Here is a 14,191-nt window from a genome sequence, read left to right on the forward strand (position 1 = left end):
ACTGATGAATGGATAAAGAAGAGGTGATATATATATACAATGGAATACTATTCAGCCATAAAAAGAATGAAATCTTGCCATTTGCAACAACACGGATGGATCTAGAGAGTATAATGCTAAACGAAATAAGTTAGTCAGAGAAAGACAAAGACCATATGATTTCACTCATATGTGGAATTTAAGAAACAAAACAAATGAGCAAAGGGAAAAAAAGAGAGCGACAAAGCAAGAAACAGACCCTTAACTATGGAGAACAGACTAACCAGAGGGAGGTGGTGGGGGGATGGATGAAATAGGTGATGGGGATTAAGAAGGGCACTTGTTGTGATGGGCACTGGGTGATTAAAATTAAAACTTAAAAAAAAAAAAAAAACTCATGGGGAAAATTAAAACAATGTTTCATGTTTTGACTAATTATTGTGAATACAGTTATAAAATAATGTCAACGTCAAAATTATTTTTAAGGTAAGAAAGGTTTATTTCTATTGTCAAAAAAATAAAAAATATGGGCGCCTGGGTGGCTCAGTTGGTTAAGCAACTGCCTTCGGCTCAGGTCATGATCCCGGAGTCCTGGGATCGAGTCCCACATCGGGCTCCCGGCTCAGCGGGGAGGCTGCTTCTCCCTCTGACCCTCTCCCCTCTCATGCTGTTTCTCTGTCTCTCTCTCTTTCTCTCAAATAAATAAATAAATAAAATCTTTAAAAAAAAGAAAAAAGAAAAAAGAAGAAGGATTTCACCGGTTCCTTGAACAAATTAAAAAAAATAAAAGAAAAAAGAAAAAAAAGAAACCTATTCAGTGATTTCAGTTAAAAAAAAATGGAATTAGGTATCTTCCCAATTACTGGGGGTGCCTACAAACATGTGGATGCTGTAGCGGCTGTGCTGGAAAAGAATGATCTAGGAGCCATGGTACTGATGCTGGAGGCCAAGGCAAGCACAGGCTTTAGAGTCAAAACCTATCTGGTCCGAAGCACACCTCTGGCACCACTGGTTGCGTGTGCCTCTTCGTGCTCACTTGCCAGTCCACTGGCCTTCCCCGCTCCCTGCCCCCACACTCTATCTTTTGCACCAGTGAGCTTCCCCTTCTTGATGGCCCTACCATCTTCAGTGAGCTGGGCTCAGAATCTGAACATTTTGGACTCATTCTCACTACACTATTCTCCAACCCCAGTCTCTCCATGTTTGATTCCTAGCTCTCGCACTTAACAAGCTGTGTAACCTTTGGTGAGCCACTTAACCGCTCTGATGTTCAGTCTTACCAATGTACCCACCTCATAGGACTGTTGTATTACATGTACACGGCCTAGAGCAGTATTCATTAAGTGTTAGCTATCCTTGTGACTGTTCTCCTCCAACCCTACAACACAGGGGCCCCCCAGGGTTTAGGACTTCTAACAGCCTACAAAAGGGAAATCGTGTGAAGAGAAGCAGGTTACGGCTCTAATTTCAGGGACATACTAAACTGTAAGAATCTACTGAATGAAAAAGCATAAAACCTAAGACCCATTAAAGCTGTTAGGAAAAAAAATGTTATTTTCAGTCCAAGATAAATAAAATTCTCTAATGCTGTATTCTGTTTGAGGAAACATAGAAACTTTTAAATTCTTTGAATTAATTTTCTAAGAGATTTGTTAATTTCCTCACCCACTCAAAAGAAAATGCATAAGAGGAATATTTATAAGAAATTAAAGATTTTAACATACTTGCTATATGTTATCCAACTAAGTGAGAAGGGCTATGTCCTCTAATTATTTAAGTAAGCATTAATAAATCTTTGCACCTAAGGAAGAAAACACACCTCGGCACCGAAGAACATGTCTAAGATTTGCAGTCCACAGTTTCTCCGGTCCTCATCCGCGGCCACTTCATATTCCGCCTGACGGTAGAGAGGAGAACAAAGAAAAATAGTAGTGGAGCTTCTTCACTGACTTCACGGTGTTTCGAATTCTCTGACATCCAGAACTGGCTGGGTACCCTGAGAACCACAGAGCAGCTCTAACTGATTTGATATTGATCAAGCGTCTGCAGCACTTCTTTGGGAAAACTAATGGCAATGAAGGGGAAAAAGTTTTCTTTGAGGGGTGAATAATGCAGTAGCACAACACGTCCCACAGTGCTCTGTCTGTCATATTACACTTTAGCCCTTCAATGTGGCCAAATAAAATAGAATCAAATAAACAGCTTGCATTGCTCTAGGCAACAGCATTTTAGAAATGTCCAAGAGGCACGTGGCAAACCTGAGCGCAGAGCTCCCAGAGAAGTCAGAGTTGGCAACACCAAAGCAGGAGACGTCCCTACGCAGGTGTCAGGCGGGGGACGGTAAGAGAGGATACCACCACGTAGGCCAGAAACCAGAGGAAGGGTCAAGGCAGAACTTGATCAATTATCTAAACCTCTACAAAGGATAAGCAAGGAAGAAACTGAAAAGAGAGAAAACCTGAGGAGAGATCATAAAAGCCTGGCTAAGAGTATTTCAAGCAGAGGTACTCCACAATGTCAACAGACTTGGAGACTCAGGCACGAGGAGGCCTCAGTGAAGCCACTGGATCCTGCAGGTCGGGGCCTGAGAAGAGCAGCGAAGCTAACAGCCAGATGGGCTTGGAGAGATTGGTGAGGAAACCAAGACTGAAGGAAGTTCATGTACTGAACACGTAAAGTCCTTGTTGGCAGGAGTCGCACCTCGTACTTGATTCTGCCTCCTCCGTGGGCCCAGCACAGGAGCCATGGCTGACAGGCTGACGACCAGTCAGAGCCAGCTTCGTGTTCTGTGTTCAAAGGCACTGTATTCACCTGGACTAGTAACTAGACCCTGCTGACTTAGAGAACCTTCCAGCTTACGTTCTGGATGCTGGATGGCATGCAGTCAATGGAAAAGAAAGCACTGGGATTTTGTGATGGTCTTTCCACGTGCCAACCTGGCAGGAATAATGTCCAGTAGTTGTTCAAATACTAATCTAGTCATTGCTGTGCTGGTATTTGTAGGTGTGATTAAAGTCTTTACCAGTTGACTTTAAGTAAAGGAGATTATTTTAGAGAATCTGGGTGGGTCTGATTCAATCAGTTGAAAGGCATTAAAACCACAGCTGAGGCTTCCGGAAGGAATTCTGCCTGAGGACAGCAGCTTCACTCCATGTTTGGAGGATTCCCTCCTGTCCTATAGATTTAAGACTCTCCTAACCAGACCTCACGATTGTGTAAGCCAATTCCTTGCAACAAACCTCTTAATAAATCTCTCCTATTGGTTGTTTCTCTCACTGAACACTAATTGCCAAAGATGCCATTAATTCAGTCAACAAACACTAAGCAGAAAAGAGCAAGGGCGCCTGGGTGGCTCAGTCGGTTAAGCGACTGCCTTCGGCTCAGGTCATGATCCTGGAGTCCCGGGATCGAGTCCCGCATCGGGCTCCCTGCTCAGCGGGGAGTCTGCTTCTCCCTCTGACCCTCCTCCCTCTCGTGCTCTCTGTCTCTCATTCTCTCTCTCGCAAATAAAAAAAAAAAAAAAAAAAAACTTAAAAAAGAAAAGAGCAAACAATCATGTCAGGTGCCATGAGGGAAATAGATAAGATGCAGTCTCTCCACTCCCAGAGCTCCAAGAACCTGCAATCATATACCACAAGGACAGTCCAAGCAGCGAGGACTGTGCAAATGGCATAATTAGGTGTTACTTATTAACCCACACAGCTGCCGTCAAAAACAAAACAAAACACAGAACAGAACCTGTCACTGAAGTCAACTGGCAATCACCTAACAAGTAATAGGTCTCGTGTCACTATGAGAAGATCCAAACCTGAACGAACGTTAACAATGCAGTTTAGCCATTTTGAAATAAAGAACTGTGGTCCCTAAACTTTTAAAATAGAGCAGCTTGGCAAATGTAACCCAATACACTAAGCCACATCTATATTCTACTCCTGGAACTGACAAGGCCTGCCCCACTACACCAGAGTTCCAGCTTAAAAAAAATTACCTCCTTTCAGAGCCTTGTCTTATTCTAGTAAAGACACCAGGAAGGAAAGGGCTGGGGAGCTCCACGGAGGATAGGCAAGAGCCTCAAATGTTTTTCTGAAAGAATACAGGCATACCTCGTTTTATTGTGCTCTGCTTTCTTGCACTTCACAGACAATGCATTTCTTTACAAATTGAAGGTCTGTAACAACACTGTGGCCAACAAGTCTATTGGCGTCCTTCTTCCAACAGCATTTGCTTATGTCATGTCTCTGTGTCATAATTTGGAAATTCTCCCAATATTTCAAACCTTTTCATTACTATTATGTTCGTTTTGGTGATGTGTGATCAGTGATTTTTGATGTTCCTTGTAACTGTTTTGGGGCTACCGGAACCACACTATCTATGGCAGTGAACTTAAATAATAAATATTCTGTGTGTTCTGACCGCTCCACTGACCAGCCTTTCCCTTCTCTCCCTCTCCTCGGGCCTCCCAATTCATCAAGACACAATATTGAAATTAGGCCAATGAATAACCCTATGATGGCCTCTAGGGGCACCTGGGTGGCTCAGTCGGTGAAGGTCTGCCTTCGGCTCAGGTCGTGATCCCAGGGTCCTGGGATCGAGCCCCACGTCAGGCTCCCTGCTCAGCTCGGAGTCTGCTTCTTCCTCTGCCCCTCCCCACCATCATGCTCACGCCCGCTCACTCTCTCCCTCTCTCATAAATACAATCTTTTTTTAAAAAAAACCTATAATGACATCTAAGTGTTCAAGTGAAAGGAAGAGTCAATCAATGTTGCAAACTTCTATCTTATCTTATTTTAAGAAACTGCCACAGACACCCCAACCTTCAGCAAACCCTACCCTGACCAGCCAGCAGCCACCAACATCCAGGCAGGACCCCCACCAGCAAAAAAGATGATGCCTCACTGAAAGGTCAGAGTATGGTTAGCATTTTCCAACGACAGAGTATTTTTTAATTAAGGAGGGAACATTGTTGTGTTTTTTTTAGATTACTGTTATTGTACGGTTAATAGATTACAGTATAGTGTAGACATAAGTTTTATATGCAATAGGACACAAAAAAACTCATTTGACTTGATTCATTGCAACATTCGCTTCATTACCAGGTCTAGACCCGGACCCACGGTACCTCTGAGTGTGCCCGCACTGACCATTTGTTGGAAGGAGGATCATCTGCTTCCAGACTCCAGCTGACCGCAGGTAACTGAAACCACGGAAAGCAAGACCGCAGATAAGGGGAAATATTATATAGGGATTTCCATACCAAGGTAGCATGACACCAAGAAACTAGTTTATCCGCTCTTACCATTATTGCCAAGGTCTACTTAACTTAGAGAGACCTAAGTTTTTAGATCTAGTCTGTTAATTTTCAAAAGCACAAGACTAGGTAGTTCAACACTGAAATAAATTGCTTACCACTGCATCCAGGAATTCAATGCATCCTTTTAGATCATGTTGTGTATCACAGAATTCCCTGAAGAGAAGTCTTCCTATTGGTTGCTTGTCACAAAGACTGCTATAATCCTTTTCTGGGTGAAGAAAGGGGATAAGAAATAAACCAATATGATTGTTACAATTCAGAAAGTGCTTTCTGAACTTCTGTTTTCACCTGATAAAGTAAAAGTCAAAAATAGTATTTATGGGGTTTTTTTTAAACTACTTGATTGTTTACTAATGTAGACTGGGTCATCATGAATATTTATATCCGGATAGAGCCAAAGGAGCTGGAAGAATTGATAAATAAAGGTGTGTGAAGCATACCTGGAAATGTCCCTGCTCCCCTCCTCCAAAAGGAATTATGCAGGGGAGAGGTATTCCTGGGGAACTGAGCAGTCAAGATCACAGCAGAGGAAGAGAGGGGGAAAAAGAGATCTGGCTCCATCCTTCCACAGGCCTAACCCCCATGTGTTTGGCACAAACTGCACATACGTAAAATACACCACAGGCATGTACTCAAGCACCTTTTTTAAAACTCTTTTCCATTTTGCTATCTTTCTACACTTTTACAAGTAACAAACATTACATATGCTTAATTATTTTTAAACTGCTCTTGGGGTTTTTTTTCTCTTCAGTGGGGTAGTATGTTATATACCTTAACCTTACCACACACACTGGTATTGTTTTGAGAACAAGGCACTAATATTTAGTCAAAATATCAAGAGGGATATAAAACAAAAATGTCATGTTCAAAATAGGTTAACTTAAACATCAGCAAGAAAATCAGTTGCTCTTTCAGCAGTGGCTCTGAACCTGAAATGAACATTATATCAAAGTACTCCTAAAGTGGCTCTAAAGCTGAAGAATTAAATAAAATTCATGAAAAGTAAGAAGCCATAACAAATTCCTCAATTAAAGGGTTTATTCATGCCAAGTAGTTCTAAGAATCTAAACAGCCCTACTTTAGGTGGCTGAGTTTGCAAATGGAAAAGTACAGGCAAGGAGAGAAATATTTTGGTTGCCAGGACACAATCGCTTGTTTCAACAAACATAGTTTTGCAAAATTTCTACCACCTACTTTGTCCAATTTTATTACCACATTTTATTTTTGGGATACTATATTTAAAAAACAAAAGACACAGGCAGTCAAAAAGTGACATTTTTACAATACTGAGAGTTTTTAACACTTTCCTCCCAAATTCAAGGGTTCAGGAATGTTCCTAGTTTCCAGCTAAGGATTGCAAAGGGAGCATACAGGTCTGCCTACTTTTTCTCTGAGATTCCTACGGAAATGACCAAAAATTCAAACAAAAACCAAAGCCACAACAAAGAGAATGAAACCCAACATGGAAAACGAATACAGGGCACCCACAGGAGTCCGAAATTTGAGGATTACCCAGAAGAGAAAAAGCCGCTGGGTTGGACTGTTAAAGAACCCTCAGCTTAAAGCCTACAGAAGAGCTGGACTTCCTAAGGGAGCCCCGCCCACACGCCTAGAGCCCAGCGGGGGTGGGGGGGTGGGGGGGTGTCCAAGTCCTGATCAGAATGACTGGCTAAGGGCCTAAGATTTAGAGGCCCCACTAAGTGCTAAACATAACCAATGACGGCTGACCCACATCCAGAGGCATCCCGGTGACACTCCCAACAGTAAGGAGAAAGGAGGAAACCTCTGAGAAAGAGCAAAACATTCACTACAACACATAAAGCATCAGAGATGCTGTATTAACAAAGCCAGAAACTAGTACACCAGTGTTTTCAAAGTTCAGGGGTCAAGGGAGGCGGAAATATTCAATTCTGTAACTATCAAACAAGAAGTCAAAAAAGGGACATTTTCCAAAATTTAAAAACTCAGAAACTTTACCTTCCATTCACCCTATATAAAAAAAAAGAATTCTAAAAAAAAAAAAAAAAAAAGAGGAAGAAGAAGAAGAATTACTTGAGGAGTTATAATAATAAAATAAGAGAATTTTAAAAAAGAATATAGAGGGGGTGCCTGGGAGGCTCAGTCGTTAAGCGTCTGCCTTCAGCTCAGGTCATGATCCCAGGGTCCTGGGATCGAGCCCCGCATCTGGCTCCCTGCTCAGTGGGAAGCCTGCTTCTCCCTCTCCCACTCCCCCTGCTGTGTTCCCTCTCTCGCTATGTCTCTCTCTGTCAAATTAAAAAAAAAAGAAAGAAAGAAAATAGAAACCAAAATGGACAAATAGTGGGTATAATCTAGAAGAAGCAAAGAAATATAGAAAAATAAATAACCCTATCAAGATATTGGGAATACTATCCTTGGCAAAGTGTGATCAGTGCAGAATAGTTTCCCTTTATTGGCTCCAACCACACTTGCTCGCTTCCAGATCACATGGAATATAATTATAATATGTACTACTGTACCATATTTTAACTCTTAAAATAGTCTGTGGACCAAGAGACATAGAAAGTAAGTGACTGACCCAACAAATAGTTCAGAGTGGCTGAAAAAGGGGACTCAGGGAAGCAAAATGTAGAGGCAAACGAAGCTTTACAAAACTGCAGGGAAAAAAAAAAGACTGGGATCATATTTTCCACAAGCCTTGATATCATACCAAGGAACTCTCTCTACCTTAGAAGGAACAGAGCATAATAACTAGTGATGACGCTTCTTCACCTGTCACAGTGTGTCAGGTACTATTTTGAGTCCTTTCTGTGTATTATTTCACTGACTCTTCACAATAGTAGGTTTAGCATCTTAAGGAAAGTAGAGACCTTTTGGGAAGTGCTCACTCCTGAGGGCCACCTAGAACCCGGGGCAGTGAGAGGAAGTGGGGCAGTAGAGGTTGGGGCCAGGGGACCAGCTGGCAGGAAGAGCAGCTGGACCGGAACAAAGGCGGCACAATGGGAACGAAGAGGCCAATTCTCTGGTGACGAAAGAATTTCAGAAGGCAACTCATTCAAATTCTGTCAAGTCTCCCGCTTAACAGTGAAGAAATTACGACAGGAACCACAGGAGCCCTATTCTCAAGGAACCCATCCTCTACTGAGGGGACAATGAGGAAGCTGATGGGGTAAACAGGTGGAAGGCAGTGCCCCTCATGGAGATGAGAACCTGTGAGCAGAACAGTCCCAGACTCGGGGTCGTACTGTGGGCAACAAGATCTGTATTGTGTAGGCAGCACTGAGGAAATCAAGATCATTCGCTGGTAGAAAACAGAAGGAGGGGCCGGTTGGGCCCCATGAGCAGAGGAAGGGGCTGCAAAGCAGATAGCCAGAGTTACAGATGTGGGGTAGGAGACCCCTTTGAGACACCTAGGGTTGCAGAATTGCTCCACAGCCTGGGAGAGCTGGGGAGGACGCCATGGCAGGGGGTCAGGAGGGAACAGCCTGACCAGGGAGAAAACAGTGTACTCCAAATTAACCTGGCTTATTTGGCAAAGCCAAATGTCTGAAGTTTAAGTTTATTTGGGGTGTGTTGGGGGGGTAGCTGTGGATATATTTCAGTTTGTTTTGCATTTTATATTTATATCATCCTCAGATACTAAAAAATACTTGCTTGTTAGAGATGGATTCCATTCAAGCTTTCCAGATTTATTTCTGGATTACCCTTAATTTTATCCAGAACTCTTAGCTGCTAGATCTGAGTCCTTACTTGTAAAGGAAGCTACAAGTCTGAATTTAGGCACAAGCAGGAAGAACATAAGATTATTCACACATTTTAAGTCTATATCCTAAAGCTCAGATACTATGTAAATTTCTATCATAACTATAAAATTTCTTGAGTAAATGATCACATGATGTAGGCCACATTTTCTAAAAGATCTTTAAAAACATAAACACACAGTAAGAGCCCCTTGGGTTCTTCCAGAAGGAAGCAGGGCAAAATCAAAGAGCATGAGGAGGTCTGAGACAAGACCAGCACCTCACACCCCTCTGGAAAATGAGACCGCGGCCCTGCGCCCACAGCGCCCAATCAGTGAAGTAAATGAAGGGTCTCAGCACACCACTGGGCTGAGAAGGCCCGATCAATGGCAGTTTGGTCCTGGGGACAGGACGGTCCTGCAGTGTGATGGGAAACAATGGAGACATTCAGACTGGACAGCATTGATACGGGCACATCATGGGAAAGCCTCTCATTTTACCCGGGCCAGTTTTTTTAGATTGGCTCAGGTACAATAGCAAAAATGATGTGTGGTTCAAAAAGACCTTAATTCTAAAATCTTCCACTTATATTTGGGTGGTGGGAACATAGGTGATGATTTACTCAGTAAAGTCCTTTAATTATGTCAAAATATTTCATCACACATACAATCTCCTCCATCCTACAGCAATTTAAAATTTTCACCCTGGGGGCACCTGGGTGGCTCAGTCGTAAAGCGTCTGCCTTCGGCTCAGGTCATGATCCCAGGGTCCTGGGATCGAGCCCCGCATCGGGCTCCCTGCTCAGCAGGAAGCCTGCTTCTCCCTCTCCCACTCCCCCTGCTTGTGTTCCCTCTCTAGCTGTGTCTCTCTCTGTCAAATGAATAAATAAAAAATCTTTAAAAAAAAAAAAATTTTCACCCTGATGACATTAACAGAATCTTAGAGCAAATGACAGCAACATCACAGAACCTATATGAAGTAATATACAGGGAATTAAAAAAAAAAAAAATGTTTCTCTAAATCAAACTTTAAAAATCTGACATTTAAATAATCACAAAAACTTTAAACCTATTACTTTTTACCTTATCTGGCTCACAATTCTATTAATGATTTCACTTTTCCATGCATTAGATTTCACATATTACTAAAATTAAATACCATATACCACAGAAATACGTCACAAATACGTCTCAGAAACCGCAGACAGCCTCCTTCTGTCTTCCCCTCAGAGGCCCTGGTCCTGCAGGAACCAGAAGATCCAGCTTCTTCTTTTGACCCCTCAGAGACTACACAGTGAACCATCTACTGTTCTAGCCCTGAATGAGCAGAAACGGGGGAAGAGAGAGAGGCCACGCCACACAGGGAATTCAGGCCACAGGGAGGGAAGAGCCTGACCACAGTGGACAGGGAGAACCAGCACAGAAGCCCTCTGGGGCTGGAACACTCAGTGCACCAGAGTCCAAGTCCACTCCTGAGAGGCACTCTCCTGATGGGCCATGTTGGAAAGGGAACCAGCTAATCAAGAGACTGGTGTTTCTAAATATACCAAATTCTGAGGCAAGGATAAGCCATTTATCAGAAGCTCTCTCTCTTATTTTCAAAGTGATCCTCCTTTAGAAAGGACACTAACTCAAAGTTTTATAGCTCATGGATTCTCCAGCATCCACAAATTTAGAACAACCAAAGGATAAAAATTAGAAAACCCAAAATATGCTTACTACCACACTAAATCAAATGCATATGTAAACTAATAAAATAAAGAACTGCATACCAAGTAGAGGGTATCTGAATGGAAACATTCTTTTATTCCGCGAGGAAGTCTGCTTGTACATCTGCCCTGAAGCAACTCTAGCTAAGGTCACCAATTTATTCATTCATTTAACAAAACTGTGGCTGAGCACTGTTCTAGAGATGGAAACAAAGACCCTGACCTTGGGGGCAAATCCAGCAGCCGCTCAACCGTTCTTCAACATGCCCACCTGCCTGGAGCCATCCTAGTCCTCAGTTGTCTTGACCCCTCTGCTCTCCAGACTGCATACAGACCCATCTGGCTGCTCCTCCTTGGTCTGTTTCACCTGAGCCAGACCAGGATGTCAGGATGTGAGGGCCCTTTCCCTGTCCTCCTGTCTCTAGGGAGAGCTTATATACTCCCAGTCGTGTGACTCCTAAATGCCAGGGACACACAGATATCTCCCAGATTGCACCTACAGCCCAGACTCTTTTTTTTTTTTTAAAGATTTTATTTTTTTATTTATTTGACAGAGAGAGACACAGCGAGAGAGGGAACACAAGCAGGGGGAGTGGGAGAGGGAGAAGCAGGCTTCCCGCGGAGCAGGGAGCCCGATGTGGGGCTCGATCCCAGGACCCCGGGATCATGACCTGAGCCGAAGGCAGACACTTAATGACTGAGCCACCCAGGCGCCCCTCAGCCCAGACTTTTCTGATCTCTAAACATGAATGTACAGATTCCATCCAACACAGCTCCTCACACCATGAACCTGATCTCAGTGGAAGGATCAGACCTGGAAGTCATCCTTAGCACCCCCATCCTTCTTACTTTCACACATAAATCAACCAGATTCCACTTCTTAAAGATCTCACATAGTCATTCGATTCCATGGCCTCCAGCTGACACTGAATTTCCATCACTCTTGCCCGCACAAAAGCCAACAATCCTTTGGCCTCCCCCCTCCCCTTCTCCACACTCTCAATCACAGTCCTCACACTGAAGCCCGAGATGCCCTTCAGAAATGTGCATCCATGGGGCGCCTGGGTGGCTCAGTCGGTTAAGCGACTGCCTTCGGCTCAGGTCATGATCCTGGAGTCCCTGGATCGAGTCCCGCATCGGGCTCCCTGCTCTGCGGGGAGCCTGCTTCTCCCTCTCCCACTCCCCCTGCTTGTGTTCCCTCTCTCGCTGTGTCTTTCTCTGTCAAATAAATAAATAAAATCTTTAAAAAAAAAAAAAAGAAATGTGCATCCACTTAGGTCATCCCTCTGCTGAAAATCTGACAGCGTCAACTCTCAGCTAAGACAAATGCCCTTACCAGGACCACGAGCCCCACCTCCCTCCTTTCCTCTCATCCAGTGCCACTGTCCTTCTTTGTCTCCGCTCCAGGAACACTGGCCTTTTTCATGTCCCTGGAAATTGCCATGCTCCGTCCCCCTTTGGGGTCCTGTACTTACCCAACAGTCTGTACCTTTTCCTTCAAAGGGCTTACTGCAGTTTGTAATTACGTGTATTTCTGCGATTCTTTATTTTATAACTATCTCTGCCAAGAGGGCGGAGGTCACATCTATTTCTTAGCCACTGAACTGGTAGTGCCATACCCAGTGCTGGGTACACAGAGTGAATAAATGATGACATTCGAAAGTTAACTGATAGTGTTGTATACCTTAAACTTACACAGTGTGGTATGTAAATTACATCTCTCAACGAAAATAAAATAGAAAATAAAATAAACTCTTTTTTAAAAAGAGCATGAACTGTGGGGAAAAAGTTAACTAATGGGACATTTAATGTAATTTACTTCATTCTATGCACTAAAACCTACCCCCAAAGAATCAGAAGCACACTGAGGTAATTAATACGCAAGGAGACATGAAAATGTTTCTATAACCCTATGAATATATTCAACAGCATAAATAGTCCCAAAGTAAAATTTATAATATCTTAATTACAATGCAAATGTCAAATAACGGAATCAACCTCCATACTAATCACTCGGTGCTATATGCAGGAAATACTATTAACACTATGGATCAAATATCAACTGGCTCCAAGAAGCACAGCCAATAACCAATAAAAAGATGCTCGACATCATTAGTCTTTAGTGAAATGCAAATCACACTCACTAGGATGGCTATAGTGAAAATAAGTGTTGGCAAGGATGTGGAGAACCTGAAACTCTCATATATTGCTGGTGGGAATGTAAAATATACAGCTGCTTTGGAAAACAGTTTGCCAGTTCCTAAAAAAGTGAAGCCTAGAGTTACTGTCTGTAACAGGCTGAATAATGGCCCTCCCAATGTATCAGGTCCTAAACCCTATAAATATGACCTTATTTTTAAAAAAGAGCCTTTGCAAATATGATTAATTCAAGGATCTTGAGATGGAAGACTGTCCTGGATTATCTGGGTGGGTCCTAAATACAAACACGTGTATCCTCACAAGTGTCTAGAAATAAACCCTCACCTTTATAGTCAGGTGATTTTTTTATAAAGGCACTAAGACAATTCAATGGTGAAAAAATCGTCATTTCAATGAATGGTTCTGGAACAACAGGATATCCAATGCAAGAGAATGAAACTGGATCCCTACCTCACGCCATATACAAAAATTAATTCCTGGATCAAATACCTAAATGTGAGAGCTAAAACTATAAAACTCTTAGCAGAAAGTACAGGTGTAAATCTTTGTGACTTTGGATTAAGTAGTGGTTTCTTAGCTATGACACCAAAAGCACAGCAATAAAAGAAAAAAATAGATCAATTGGACTTCATCAAAGTAAAAACTTGTGGGCGCCTGGGTGGCTCAGTCGGTTGAGCGACTGCCTTCGGCTCAGGTCATGATCCTGGAGTCCCGGGATCGAGTCCCGCATCGGGCTCCCTGCTCAGTGGGGAGTCTGCTTCTCCCTCTGACCCTCCCCCCTCTCATGTACTCGCTCTCTCTCATTCTCTCTGTCTCAAATAAATAAATAAAATCTTTAAAAAAAAATAAAATAAAAATAAAAACTGGTGTTCCTCAAAGAACATCATCAAGAAAGTAAAGGAAAACAAAGAATGGGAGAATATATTTGGAAATCAAATATCTGATAAGAGTCTAGTAACTAGAAATATAAAGAACACTTACATTTCAACAATGAAAAGATAAACAATCCAATTAAAAAATGGTCAAAGAGGGTGCCTGGGTGTCTCAGTCAGTTAAGCAAGCATCCAACTCTTGATCTCAGGGTCGTGAGTTCAAGCCCCACATTGGGCTCCCCACGCTGGGCACAGAGCCTACTTAAAAAAAAAAAAAAATGGGCAAAAGATTTGAACAGATATTTCTCCAAAGAAGATATACAAATGGCCAGTAAGTACATGAAAGGATATTCAACATAATTAGTCATTTTTGGGAAACACAGATCAAAACACAATGAGATCGGGGTGCCTGGCTGGCTCAGTCAGAGGATCATACGACTCT

The 14,191-nt window shown here is 42.7% G+C and overlaps 1 protein-coding gene across 23 annotated transcripts in view; it reads right to left on the bottom strand.

The window, feature by feature from the left end:
- Positions 1 to 14,191, bottom strand: part of GRK4 (G protein-coupled receptor kinase 4) — an 81,793-nt gene that overhangs the window by 40,107 nt on the left and 27,495 nt on the right. For 7 of the 23 annotated variants that reach the window (XM_081812733.1, XM_081812734.1, XM_081812729.1 and 4 more), the window contains 2 exons: positions 5,386 to 5,498; positions 1,799 to 1,876 (listed from right to left, as the gene is read on the bottom strand). In XM_081812733.1, the coding sequence (XP_081668859.1) occupies positions 1,799 to 1,816 (18 nt within the window). In that variant the 5' untranslated portion in view covers positions 1,817 to 1,876; positions 5,386 to 5,498. Of the gene's footprint in view, positions 1 to 1,798; positions 1,976 to 5,120; positions 5,174 to 5,385; positions 5,499 to 9,723; positions 9,861 to 13,858; positions 14,011 to 14,191 lie in introns of those variants that run through there. The other 16 variants (XM_081812741.1, XM_081812739.1, XM_081812736.1 and 13 more) reach the window with 9 other exon arrangements.

The sequence above is a fragment of the Leptonychotes weddellii genome, chromosome 2, assembly GCF_054177405.1.
Source record: "Leptonychotes weddellii isolate Sample4059 chromosome 2, ASM5417740v2, whole genome shotgun sequence".
Classification (NCBI taxonomy): Eukaryota; Metazoa; Chordata; class Mammalia; order Carnivora; family Phocidae; genus Leptonychotes; species Leptonychotes weddellii.